The sequence below is a fragment of the Ranitomeya variabilis genome, chromosome 2, assembly GCF_051348905.1.
Source record: "Ranitomeya variabilis isolate aRanVar5 chromosome 2, aRanVar5.hap1, whole genome shotgun sequence".
In the NCBI taxonomy this organism is placed as follows: domain Eukaryota; kingdom Metazoa; phylum Chordata; class Amphibia; order Anura; family Dendrobatidae; genus Ranitomeya; species Ranitomeya variabilis.
In genome coordinates this window covers 1091325493-1091339766 of record NC_135233.1, presented here as the reverse complement: position 1 = coordinate 1091339766, position 14274 = coordinate 1091325493, and the positions used below count along the sequence as shown (strand labels likewise).

The 14274-nt window shown below is 48.5% G+C and overlaps 1 protein-coding gene across 3 annotated transcripts in view; it reads left to right on the top strand.

The window, feature by feature from the left end:
* The window catches only part of ZNF395 (zinc finger protein 395), a 37395-nt gene that overhangs the window by 7899 nt on the left and 15222 nt on the right, over positions 1 to 14274 (top strand). For all 3 annotated transcript variants that reach the window (XR_013222003.1, XM_077291747.1, XM_077291749.1), the window contains exon 2: positions 3907 to 4130. Coding sequence is in view for 2 of the 3 variants with exons in the window: in XM_077291747.1 (XP_077147862.1) it covers positions 3912 to 4130 (219 nt within the window). In the remaining variant the exon portion in view is untranslated. The remainder of the gene's footprint in view (positions 1 to 3906; positions 4131 to 14274) is intronic.

The window sequence follows — 14274 nt, the reverse complement described above, 5'->3', positions numbered from 1 at the left end:
GCCTGTATTCGGGCTGAGGCTCTGACATGTGGGGTCCGGGCAGCAGCCTGTACTCGGGCTGACGCTCTCACTTTCGGGGTCTGGGCAGCAGCCTGCACTCGGGCTGACGCTCTGATTTGTGGGGTCCGGGCAGCAGCCTGCACTCGGGCTGACGCTCTGATGTTGGGGGTCCGGGCAGCAGCCTGCACTCGGGCTGACGCTCCGACATGTGGGGTCCGGGCAGCAGCCTGTACTCGGGCTGACGCTCTGATATGTGGGGTCCGGGCAGCAGCCTGCACTCGGGCTGACGCTCTGATGTTGGGGGTCCGGGTAGCAGCCTGCACTCGGGCTGACGCTCTCACTTTCGGGGTCTGGACAGCAGCCTGCACTCGGGCTGATGCTCTGATTTGTGGGGTCCGGGCAGCTGCCTGCACTCGGGCTGACGCTCTGACATGTGGGGTCTGGGCAGCAGCCTGCACTCGGGCTGACGCTCTCACTTTCGGGGTCTGGGCAGCAGCCTGCACTCAGGCTGATGCTCTGATTTGTGGGGTCCAGGCCGCAGCCTGCACTCGGGCTGACGCTCTGACATGTGGGGTCCGGGCCGCAGCCTGCACTCGGGCTGACGCTCTCACTTTCGGGGTCTGGGCAGCAGCCTGCACTCAGGCTGATGCTCTGATTTGTGGGGTCCGGGCAGCAGCCTGCACTCGGGCTGACGCTCTGATGTTGGGGGTCTGGGCAGCAGCCTGCACTCGGGCTGACGCTCTGACTTGTGGGGTCCGGGCAGCAGCCTGCACTCGGGCTGAGGCTCTGACATGTGGGGTCCGGGCAGCAGCCTGTACTCGGGCTGACGCTCTCACTTTCGGGGTCTGGGCAGCAGCCTGCACTCGGGCTGACGCTCTGATTTGTGGGGTCCGGGTAGCAGCCTGCACTCGGGCTGACGCTCTCACTTTCGGGGTCTGGACAGCAGCCTGCACTCGGGCTGATGCTCTGATTTGTGGGGTCCGGGCAGCTGCCTGCACTCGGGCTGACGCTCTGACATGTGGGGTCTGGGCAGCAGCCTGCACTCGGGCTGACGCTCTCACTTTCGGGGTCTGGACAGCAGCCTGCACTCGGGCTGATGCTCTGATTTGTGGGGTCCGGGCAGCTGCCTGCACTCGGGCTGACGCTCTGACATGTGGGGTCTGGGCAGCAGCCTGCACTCGGGCTGACGCTCTCACTTTCGGGGTCTGGGCAGCAGCCTGCACTCAGGCTGATGCTCTGATTTGTGGGGTCCAGGCCGCAGCCTGCACTCGGGCTGACGCTCTGACATGTGGGGTCCGGGCCGCAGCCTGCACTCGGGCTGACGCTCTCACTTTCGGGGTCTGGGCAGCAGCCTGCACTCAGGCTGATGCTCTGATTTGTGGGGTCCGGGCAGCAGCCTGCACTCGGGCTGACGCTCTGACTTGTGGGGTCCGGGCAGCAGCCTGCACTCGGGCTGACGCTCTGATGTTGGGGGTCCGGGCAGCAGCCTGCACTCGGGCTGAGGCTCTGACATGTGGGGTCCGGGCAGCAGCCTGTACTCGGGCTGACGCTCTCACTTTCGGGGTCTGGGCAGCAGCCTGCACTCGGGCTGACGCTCTGATTTGTGGGGTCCGGGTAGCAGCCTGCACTCGGGCTGACGCTCTCACTTTCGGGGTCTGGACAGCAGCCTGCACTCGGGCTGATGCTCTGATTTGTGGGGTCCGGGCAGCTGCCTGCACTCGGGCTGACGCTCTGACATGTGGGGTCTGGGCAGCAGCCTGCACTCGGGCTGACGCTCTCACTTTCGGGGTCTGGGCAGCAGCCTGCACTCGGGCTGACGCTCTGATGTTGGGGGTCCGGGCAGCAGCCTGCACTCTGCAGCAGATGCTCTCACTTTCGGGGTCCGGGCAGCAGCCTGCACTCTGCAGCAGACGCTCTCACTTTCGGGGTCCGGGCAGCAGCCTGCACTCTGCAGCAGACACTTACAATCGGATGGATTCCGCCGATGTGGTGAAATGTTACCGTCTTCTCTCCTTATCTGTCAGCGCACCGCTCCTTGCCGCACCCGCCACCCCGCCTGCCAGACATAGCTGCCACCACACACAGCGGGGGGAGCCTGCAGCACATGGGGGGCGCTATACCGCTCGCCCATATGCTCCAGCATGTCCATGGGCATCTTTAGAGTTCTCCATATCTAATCCAATATTGGGGGCTCTGACCGTATCTTACCCCCCCCCCCCCCCGTATCTTGTATCATATCAGTGCGCACCCTTTAATTGTCAGATATACCAGCTCTGTAAATAATTTCGGTGCTTAAAGGGCCAGGCACGTGTTGGATTATCAGACTTTGATGGAAAAGTATTGAAAATCTCTAATAACACATACTGTCCTTCCTCGCGCCACAGTTGCAAATTGCAGCATTAATGGGTTAACTCCTGCAGCCTTAAAGGGACAGTCCCTATTGGGTGTGACCCAGCCTGCAGCTTACTCTTAGTACTGAATAGGTTAATTCTTTGCTAGTTCTTCCCTTTTTTTTTTTTTTCCTGAGCTCTCAAAATATATATTTTTTTCAGCTGTCACATGCCTGTCCTGCCCTTGCCTGTCTGTCAGGGGCAGGAGGGGGCGTGGCTGTCAGCAGGGGCGGAGCCACCCGGGGCCCATGTGCTCTGACCAGAGCCCTGCGCTGATGACACAGGAGCTGTTTCGCCACTTCACCCCCTGGCTGCCCCCCCCATCCGTGGGCTCGTCTACCGGCACGTCCGCACTCGCCGCACGTTGTTTGTCCAGTTTTGTGTAAATAAAGTTGCCAAATCTTTGACGTTTTGGACTCTGCAACTGTTTTTCTAGATTTTCCGGATTTTAACAAGCCGCCTTAGTCCTGCTCAGAGCTGAGGGTCTGGTCAGTTGTATCCAGTCTGGATACAATGCTATGTATGGATGGAATAAATGGCGCTATAATAATAATATACAGAAATGGGCATGCTGGGAGTTGTAGTTCTCAACCTCTGTGTTCCTTCTCCAGGTTGCTGATTGTACAAGGAAAAGTTCTAAAACTTTTTTTTTTTTTTTCTTAATACTTGTGGCTGCATTATCATTAATTGCGCCAAACTTATCAAAGTGTGAAAACTGGCGCAAAGTTACATAATCGTCAGTACGAAGCGGATTTTCTACTTTTTTTTTTTCTTATGCCATTTCCTATTAGAAAGAGTGCCAAACTTTTTTTTTTTTTTTTTTCCTGTGCAAAACTTTTATTCCTGTGAAAAACGTTTTATTCCCGGGCAAAACTTCTTAAAACCAATTTTAAGTGTTGCAAGTGTAAGACCGCGGTCACACATTCAGTATTTTACATCAGTATTTGTAAGTCAAAAACAGGAGTGGAACAATCGGAGGCAGTGGCCTAAGGTGGCAAAAACACACACAAAAATTGTTCAAAAACTGCATGCAAGATGTATGTACGTATGTATGTATACAATTTTTTTTTTTTTTTTTTTGTTTAAAGAAATTCCTTCCTTTTTTATATCTTACAGCTGAGGGTTTGTTACAAATGTATCCTGTCTGGACCACAATCCTCCCATTCCCTAATCTCTCCTCTCTGCTGATAGTTTTCTACATTGTATCAATCTGCTGTCCACATTCTGAAGAGGATACAATTGTGACAAACCCTCTGCTGTGAGCAAATCCTAGCTTATAAGTGTTTTCCCAAACTGTTGCTTTCTTGCAATTTTGCAACCTTTGGACACTTGACTCTGCAGCGTTAACCGTTAAATTGCTGCACCTTAATAAGCACAGCTGCAGTGTGCAGCATGGAGGAGCAGCAGTGGTGACAGGAGGAGCAGGTCAGACCCCAATACACTGCAGCTGTAGCTCCCCCAGTGGTCACTTTGCTGAATTACACCCCTCACCCGCGCCTGTCTTTCTGTTTTGCAGCTATCATGGCTAGCATACTGTCCAAACGTCTGGGCAAGCGGTCTCTCCTTGGGGCCAGGGTCTGCGCCCCGAGTCTGGCTGCGGATGGAATGACCATGGAGGGGCCCGGAGACCTCGCCGGAGGGGCCCACCTTGGAGCTTACGACGGAGGATGTTTCGAGGAAAACCCTTATCCGTCTGGAAATCTGCCCCCGAGTCGCTTCAAACTATATCCAGGCCAGAAGGTAAGACGAGATCAACCTAGAAATGGCGTCTTTGGGGGTTGGCCAATCACAGCTGCACTTGACCGGAAACAGCGCCACCCCTGACAACAGGTCGGATCTGGTACTGCACCTCTGGAGGTTTAATGCCAGAGACCAGCTTTGCAAATTGTTAGATTCTGACTGTTCTGCCTTTAGGCGGCTTAAAAGAAATTTCCATCAATGATTACTATGTGCCCCGTAAAAATCTCCATCATCTGATCAGAAAGTTTGTGAACCCTTTGTTACATTTCTCATTCTGCTCTTTAATTACATGAGGTTCCGTCCAGACAGAAACCAGCAGGATTTTCCCCCTTCTATCTAAAACAGCGCCTCTCCTGCGTACAGGTCATTTGTGGAATTACGGCTCCACCTCGTCTTTTTCAGTTGCAGGATATCTGCAGTACCAGACGCGACCATGGGCAGGGGTGGAGCTCTTTCTGGAACAAGTCAGCCATGTTTTTTTTTTTTTTTGCAATCATGAACAACCCCTTTAAGACTTCAACAATATCTCCTCCTTTCTCTCTGACTCCTGTCCGTCATGACTGACTTTTTTGTACTTTTCCAATATACAAGATCTCTACTTGCTGTCAGTAAGTGGAAAAAATAATCCAAGTTTCTATCCGGAGGGTACAGCCCAAATATATGGCCTTATCGGGTTCCATTCACTGACAGCAATCAGATTGTATATCAGAAAGTTGCTAAACTAAACAGAGTAAGTTGTAAAAGTTGATGTACCCCCTCTGAAACAGCGCCACCCCTTCAGTAGGTTGTGTCTGGTATTGCAGCTCCTTCGCAGTGAATGGGAAGGAACTGCAGTACCGCATATAACCTGAAGAAGGGGTGGCGCTGTTTTTGCAAAAAAAAGAAAGGAACTACTTTAATTATCTAATATTGTTGGTCCTGTTGTGGCACGTGGACGGTTCATGTGAGTTGTTTTTGTTGTTGTTTTTCCTCCTGATTTCATGACATGGGTCTGCTGTGTCTGTATCACAAGCTGCTGAATGATGACATTAATGTCAATAGATCTTGGTGAAGGATGTCGTTTTGTGTCCACAGCTCCTATGCAGACTGATGAGTCTCGTTGGACCACAGTCTCAGCGCTCGTCCTTTGTTCCATCCGTGTACCTGCAGTAGGGCAGTGATGGCTGAGGTTCTGGCTGCAGGAGCTCTGTACAGTATGGAGACCTTGCATGGCTCTGCAGAAGAGCTGTAAACCAAAAACAAGAAAACATCTATATATTTTTATTTTACCAAGATCTATTGCAAAAGTTAATTTACTCCATGGAGTGATCTAAAAAGCTGCGATATACAGCCGGCGTCTGGGCTACACAGCCGGCATCTGCATCTAACAGCAGCAACTGGAGCTGAGCTCTGGTCGCTGCTGTTCACACCTTCAATGGTCAGTCGCTCACTGCGGCATTTATGTGCGGAGGAATGAAGTCTGGTTGCAGCGGGGGAGGTGGCTTTTACAGGGCTCATAAAGTTGTCCAAAGCTTAAAGGAGTTTTCTGGGCCTGATCACTTGCCTTGGTCGGGTCGCTTCGATCACTGACGCTGCTACCAATCAGCTGCAGTCAGCACAGCGCCATGCATTGTGCAGTGGCCGTGAGTGGTACTGCGGGCTCTGTATAGTTCACTTGTATGGGAGAGTGTGCAGCACGATGTACGGCGCTGTGCTGCTACCGCTCCGCCTTCATCCAGCGGAGTCATGGAGGCATGTAGGTCTGCATAGGAGCTGTATACCCAAAACGGGAGAGGGGGTTTTTTTTAAATTATCGAGACTATTTGCAAAGTTGCCTATTTTTTATTTTTTGAGGCTTATTGGCACCATAAAAAAGATGGTTGCAAAAGTGCACACGAAGCCGAGGCCGAAATGTGGTGAACGACCGCATGACATTGATAAAATGACTTTCCCTGTGCAGATCGCTGCCTCCACGGCTGTAAAGTTTCCAAGAAGTGTAAATGTCCCTCTGTTAATTGTTCTTGGCGCAGAAGTTCGGCATCTTGTAAGTGGGGATGAGGTTAACCCTCTACTGTCCTGCCGCCTGGAGCGCTGCCCGCCGCGGGAATGTGCGTGTACCGCGCCAAGTGATCCAGGATATGTACCCGCAGCGAGAGACGCGCGCCCCCCGAGAAAGTGCAGGAAAGAAACAATGTGGGAGCAAGACGGGACTTTCCTAAACGTGTCTTCTGCCAGATGTGAAAAGTTCTGAAATTCTACTTATTTCCTGAGTAATGTAATGTACACAGTGACTGCACCAGCAGAATAGTGAGTGCAGCTCTGGGGTATAATACAGGATGTAACTCAGGATCAGTAATGTAATGTATGTACACAGTGACTGCACCAGCAGAATAGTGAGTGCGGCTCTGGGGTATAATACAGGATGTAACTCAGGATCAGTAATGTAATGTATGTACACAGTGACTGCACCAGCAGAATAGTGAGCGCAGCTCTGGGGTATAATACCGGATGTAACTCAGGATCAGTAATGTAATGTATGTACACAGTGACTGCACCAGCAGAATAGTGAGTGCAGCTCTGGGGTATAATACAGGATGTAACTCAGGATCAGTAATGTAATGTATGTACACAGTGACTGCACCAGCAGAATAGTGAGTGCAGCTCTGGGGTATAATACAGGATGTAACTCAGGATCAGTAATGTAATGTATGTACACAGTGACTGCTGTTATGGTTCCCAATGGCAGGGGAACATCAGAAACATAGAAAAATGGACAAGCTCTCGGGTGATGGAAACTAGAGCTGACCGCGATGCTAAACCTATACACACAACTAATAGTAGCCAGGGAACGTGCCTACGTTTTCGCTAGACGTCTCGCACCAGCCGGAGGACTAACTACCCCTAATAGATGAAACACAGTCCTGGCTTGCCTCCAGAGGAAAATTCCCCACAGGAGATAGTAGCCCCCCACATATAATAACGGTGAGTTAAGGTGAAAAGACAAACGTAGTATGAAAACAGATTTAGCACAGCGAGGCCCACTAACTAGATAGCAGAAGGATACAATAGTGGACTTCGCAGTCAGCTACAAAACCCTATCAAAAACCATCCTGAAATTACCTTAAACTCATGTGCCAACTCATGGCACCGGAGTGGCAATTTCAGCCCACAAGAGCTTCCAGCTGCAGAGAATCACATAACTGCAAACTGGACAAAACATACAAAAATAGACTAAGGACAGAAATGTCCAACTTAGCTGGTCAGCAGACTGGGAGCAGGTACATGCAACAGAAAGACTCTGGTTACATTGATGGCCGGCATTGGAATGACTGAGGAACAAGGCTAAATAGGAAACTCCCACATCCTGATAGAAACAGGTGAAAAGCTCACAAGACACCAGTACCACAAGCGACCACTGGGGGAGCCAAATAACCGAATCACAACAGTACCCCCCCCCCTTAAGGAGGGGGCACCGAACCCTCACAAGAACCACCAGGGCGATCTGGATGAGCCCTATGAAAGGCACGGACCAAATCAGAGGCATGAACATCTGAAGCTGAAACCCAAGAATTATCCTCCTGACCGTAGCCCTTCCACTTAACCAGATATTGAAGTCTCCGTCTGGAAACACGGGAGTCCAAGATTTTCTCCACCACGCACTCCAATTCACCCTCAACCAGCACAGGAGCAGGAGGCTCAAAAGAAGGCACAACTGGCACCTCATACCTCCGCAATAACGACCGATGGAAAACATTATGGATAGCAAAGGATGCTGGGAGGTCCAAACGAAAAGACACAGGGTTAAGAATTTCCAAAATCCTATAAGGACCGATGAACCGAGGCTTAAACTTAGGAGAAGAGACCCTCATAGGGACAAAACGGGAAGACAACCACACCAAGTCCCCAACACGAAGACGAGGACCAACACGACGATGGCGATTAGCAAAATGCTGAGTCCTCTCCTGGGACAACTTTAAATTGTCCACCACCTGACCCCAAATACGATGCAACCTGTCCACCATAGTATCCACTCCAGGACAATCCGAAGATTCCACCTGACCAGATGAAAAACGAGGATGGAACCCCGAATTGCAAAAGAAAGGGGAAACCAAAGTGGCAGAACTGGCCCGATTATTAAGGGCAAACTCTGCCAACGGCAAAAAGGTGACCCAGTCATCCTGATCAGCAGACACAAAACACCTCAAATAAGTCTCCAAGGTCTGATTAGTACGCTCCGTCTGGCCATTCGTCTGAGGATGAAATGCAGACGAAAAAGACAAATCAATGCCCATCCTGGCACAAAACGCCCGCCAAAATCTGGACACAAACTGAGATCCCCTGTCAGAAACTATATTCTCCGGGATACCATGCAACCGAACCACATTCTGAAAAAACAGAGGCACCAACTCAGATGAGGAAGGCAACTTGGGCAAAGGTACCAAATGAACCATCTTAGAAAAACGGTCACACACCACCCAGATGACAGACATTTTCTGAGAAACAGGGAGATCAGAAATAAAATCCATAGAGATGTGTGTCCAAGGCCTCTTAGGAATAGGCAAGGACAACAACAATCCACTAGCACGAGAACAACAAGGCTTGGCCCGAGCACAAACATCACAAGACTGCACAAAAGTACGCACGTCCCGAGACAGGGAAGGCCACCAGAAGGACCTAGCCACCAAATCCCTGGTACCAAAAATTCCCGGATGACCTGCCAACGCAGAAGAATGAACCTCCGAGATGACTCTACTGGTCCACTCATCCGGCACAAACAATCTACCAGGCGGACAACGATCAGGCCGATCCGCCTGAAACTCTTGTAAAGCACGTCGCAGGTCAGGGGAGACAGCAGACAATATCACTCCATCCTTAAGGATACCTGTAGGTTTGGAATCACCAGGGAAATCAGGTTCAAAACTCCTAGAAAGGGCATCAGCCTTCACATTTTTAGAACCTGGCAGATACGAGACCACAAAATTAAACCGAGAGAAAAACAACGACCAAGCGCGCCTGTCTAGGATTCAGACGTCTGGCCGACTCAAGATAAATCAAATTCTTGTGATCAGTCAAGACCACCACCTGATGTCTAGCACCCTCAAGCCAATGACGCCACTCCTCGAATGCCCATTTCATCGCCAAAAGCTCCCGATTGCCAACATCATAATTTCGCTCGGCGGGCGAAAATTTTCGAGAAAAGAACGCACAAGGTCTCATCACTGAACCATCTGAACTTTTCTGTGACAAAACCGCCCCCGCTCCAATCTCGGAAGCATCAACTTCCACCTGAAAAGGAAGTGAAACATCAGGCTGGCGCAACACAGGGGCAGAAGAAAAGCGGCGCTTAAGCTCTCGAAAGGCCTCCAGAGCAGCAGGAGACCAATCGGCAACATCAGCACCTTTTTTAGTCAAATGAGTCAAAGGCTTGACCACGCTAGAAAAACCAGTTATGAATCGACGATAAAAATTAGCAAAGCCCAAAAATTTCTGAAGGCTCTTAAGAGAAGTCGGCTGCGTCCAGTCACAAATTGCCCGAACCTTAACAGGATCCATCTCAATAGAAGAAGGGGAAAAAATGTACCCCAGAAAAGAAATCTTCTGAACCCCAAAAACACACTTTGCACCCTTTACAAACAGAGAATTGGTCCGCAAAACCTGAAAAACCTTCCTAACCTGTTGAACATGAGACTCCCAGTCATCCGAAAAAATCAAAACATCATCCAGATACACAACCATGAATTTATCCAGATATTCACGGAAAATATTGTGCATAAAAGACTGAAAGACCGAAGGGGCATTTGACAAACCAAAAGGCATTACCAAATACTCAAAATGGCCCTCGGGCGTATTAAATGCGGTTTTCCACTCATCCCCCTGCTTAATTCGCACCAAATTATACGCACCACGAAGATCAATCTTAGAGAACCACTTAGCCCCCTTAATGCGAGCAAATAAATCTGTCAGCAATGGCAAAGGATACTGATACTTGACTGTGATCTTATTCAAGAGTCTATAATCAATACAAGGTCTCAAAGAACCATCGCTTTTAGCTACGAAAAAGAACCCCGCTCCAAGAGGAGACGAAGAAGGACGAATATGTCCCTTTTCCAAGGACTCCCTAATATACTCTGGCATGGCAGCATGTTCAGGTACAGACAGATTGAATAGACGACCCTTAGGAAATTTACTGCCAGGGATCAAATCTATGGCGCAATCGCAATCTCTGTGAGGAGGAAAAGAATTAAGAGTAGACTCCTCAAAAACATCACAATAATCAGACAAAAAAGCCGGGATCTCAGAGGGAATAGATGAAGCAATGGAAACCAAAGGTGCGCCCCCATGATTTCCCTGACATCCCCAGCTTAGTACAGACATTGTTTTCCAGTCAAGGACTGGGTTATGAGTTTGCAACCATGGCAATCCCAGCACCAACACATCATGTAGATTATACAGTACCAGGAAGCTAATCACCTCTTGATGGTCTGGAGTCATACGCATAGTCACTTGTGTCCAGTATTGTGGTTTATTACTAGCCAATGGTGTAGAATCAATACCCTTTAAAGGTATAGGAACTTCCAGAGGCTCTAGATCAAACCCACAGCGCCTGGCAAAGGACCAATCCATTAGACTCAAAGCGGCACCAGAATCCACATACGCATCCGCGACAATAGAAGATAACGAACAAATTAGAGTTACAGACAAAATAAACTTGGACTGCAAAGTGCCAATAGCAGAGGATTTAGCAACTTTGTTTGTTCGTTTAGAGCATGCTGATATAACATGAGTTGAATTCCCACAATAGAAGCACAACTTATTTTTGCGCCTATAATTCTGTCGTTCGCTTCTGGACAGAAAACTATCACATTGCATACTCTGTGGTACCCTCTCAGAAGACACCGCCAAATGGTGCACAGGTTTGCGTTCCCGTAAACGCCGATCAATCTGAATAGCCATTGTCATGGACTCATTCAGACCCGTAGGCGCAGGAAACCCCACCATGACGTCTTTTACGGCATCAGAGAGACCTTCTCTGAAATTTGCCGCCAGAGCGCACTCATTCCACTGAGTAAGCACAGACCATTTTCGAAATTTTTGGCAATATATTTCGGCTTCATCTTGCCCCTGAGAGAGGGCTATCAAGGCCTTTTCAGCCTGAATCTCTAAATTAGGTTCCTCATAAAGCAACCCTAAGGCCAGAAAAAACGCATCCACATTGAGCAACGCAGGATCCCCTGGCGCCAATGAAAATGCCCAATTTTGAGGGTCACCCCGCAATAATGAAATCACTATTTTAACCTGCTGTGCAGGATCTCCAGCAGAGTGAGATCTCAGAGAAAGAAACAATTTACAATTGTATTTAAAATTCAGAAAACAAGATCGATCTCCGGAGAAAAACTCTGGTAAAGGAATTTTAGGTTCAGACCGAGGAGCATGTATAACAAAATCTTGTATATTCTGAACTTTAGCAGCAAGATTATTCAAATTTGCAGCCAGACTCTGGAGATCCATATTACAACAGATAAAATCTGAGCCATTCAGGGGTTAAGAGGAGAGGAAAGCAGGAGACTGCAATTAGAGCTGGAGTGCAACTTCAGAGGAAAAAAAAAAAAAAAAATCCACACAGTTCCTTTTTCTCTCCTGCTTCAGCCCATAGATTAAACATGTAGGCCGGCCATACTGTTATGGTTCCCAATGGCAGGGGAACATCAGAAACATAGAAAAACGGACAAGCTCTCGGGTGATGGAAACTAGAGCTGACCGCGATGCTAAACCTATACACACAACTAATAGTAGCCAGGGAACGTGCCTACGTTTTCGCTAGACGTCTCGCACCAGCCGGAGGACTAACTACCCCTAATAGATGAAACACAGTCCTGGCTTGCCTCCAGAGGAAAATTCCCCACAGGAGATAGTAGCCCCCCACATATAATAACGGTGAGTTAAGGTGAAAAGACAAACGTAGTATGAAAACAGATTTAGCACAGCGAGGCCCACTAACTAGATAGCAGAAGGATACAATAGTGGACTTCGCAGTCAGCTACAAAACCCTATCAAAAACCATCCTGAAATTACCTTAAACTCATGTGCCAACTCATGGCACCGGAGTGGCAATTTCAGCCCACAAGAGCTTCCAGCTGCAGAGAATCACATAACTGCAAACTGGACAAAACATACAAAAATAGACTAAGGACAGAAATGTCCAACTTAGCTGGTCAGCAGACTGGGAGCAGGTACATGCAACAGAAAGACTCTGGTTACATTGATGGCCGGCATTGGAATGACTGAGGAACAAGGCTAAATAGGAAACTCCCACATCCTGATAGAAACAGGTGAAAAGCTCACAAGACACCAGTACCACAAGCGACCACTGGGGGAGCCAAATAACCGAATCACAACAGACTGCACCAGCAGAATAGTGAGTGCAGCTCTGGGATATAATACAGGATGTAACTCCGGATCAGTAATGTAATGTATGTACACTGTGACTGCACCAGCAGAATAGTGAGTGCAGCTCTGGAGTATAATACAGGATGTAACTCGGGATCAGTAATGTATGTACACAGTGACTGCACCAGCAGAATAGTGAGTGCAGCTCTGGGATATAATACAGGATGTAACTCAGGATCAGTAATGTATGTACACAGTGACTGCACCAGCAGAATAGTGAGTGCAGCTCTGGGGTATAATACAGGATGTAACTCAGGATCAGTAATGTAATGTATGTACACAGTGACTGCACCAGCAGAATAGCGAGTGCAACTCTGGAGTATAATACAGGGTGTAACTCAGGATCAGTAATGTAATGTATGTACACAGTGACTGCACCAGCAGAATAGTGAGTGCAGCTCTGGAGTATAATACAGGATGTAACTCGGGATCAGTAATGTATGTACACAGTGACTGCACCAGCAGAATAGTGAGTGCAGCTCTGGGATATAATACAGGATGTAACTCAGGATCAGTAATGTAATGTATGTACACAGTGACTGCACCAGCAGAATAGCGAGTGCAGCTCTGGAGTATAATAGAGGATGTAACTCAGGATCAGTATTATAATGTATGTACACAGTGACTGCACCAGCAGAATAGTGAGTGCAGCACTGGAGTATAATACAGAATGTAACTCAGGATCAGTAATGTAATGTATGTACACTGTGACTGCACCAGCAGAATATTGAGTGCAGCTCTGGAGTATAATACAGGAGGTAACTCAGGATCAGTAATGTAATGTATGTACACAGTGACTGCACCAGCAGAATAGTGAGGGCAGCTCTGGGGTATAATACAGGAGGTAACTCAGGATCAGTAATGTAATGTATGTACACTGTGACTGCACCAGCAGAATAGCGAGTGCAGCTCTGGAGTATAATACAGGATGTAACTCAGGATCAGTATTGTTATGTATGTACACAGTGACTGCACCAGCAGAATAGTGAGTGCAGCTCTGGAGTATTATACAGGATGTAACTCAGGATCAGTAATGTATGTACACTGTGACTGCACCAGCAGAATATTGAGTGCAGCTCTGGAGTATAATACAGGAGGTAACTCAGGATCAGTAATGTATGTACACAGTGACTGCACCAGCAGAATAGTGAGGGCAGCTCTGGGGTATAATACAGGAGGTAACTCAGGATCAGTAATGTAATGTATGTACACTGTGACTGCACCAGCAGAATAGTGAGTGCAGCTCTGGAGTATAATACAGGAGGTAACTCAGGATCAGTAATGTAATGTATGTACACTGTGACTGCACCAGCAGAATAGCGAGTGCAGCTCTGGAGTATAATACAGGATGTAACTCAGGATCAGTATTGTTATGTATGTACACAGTGACTGCACCAGCAGAATAGTGAGTGCAGCTCTGGAGTATTATACAGGATGTAACTCAGGATCAGTAATGTATGTACACTGTGACTGCACCAGCAGAATAGTGAGTGCAGCTCTGGAGTATAATACAGGGTGTAACTCAGGATCAGTAATGTAATGTATGTACACAGTGACTGCACCAGCAGAATAGTGAGTGCAGCTCTGGAGTATAATACAGGATGTAACTCAGGATCAGTAATGTAATGTATGTACACAGTGACTGCACCAGCAGAATAGTGAGTGCAGCTCTGGGGTATAATACAGGAGGTAACTCAGGATCAGTAATGTAATGTAT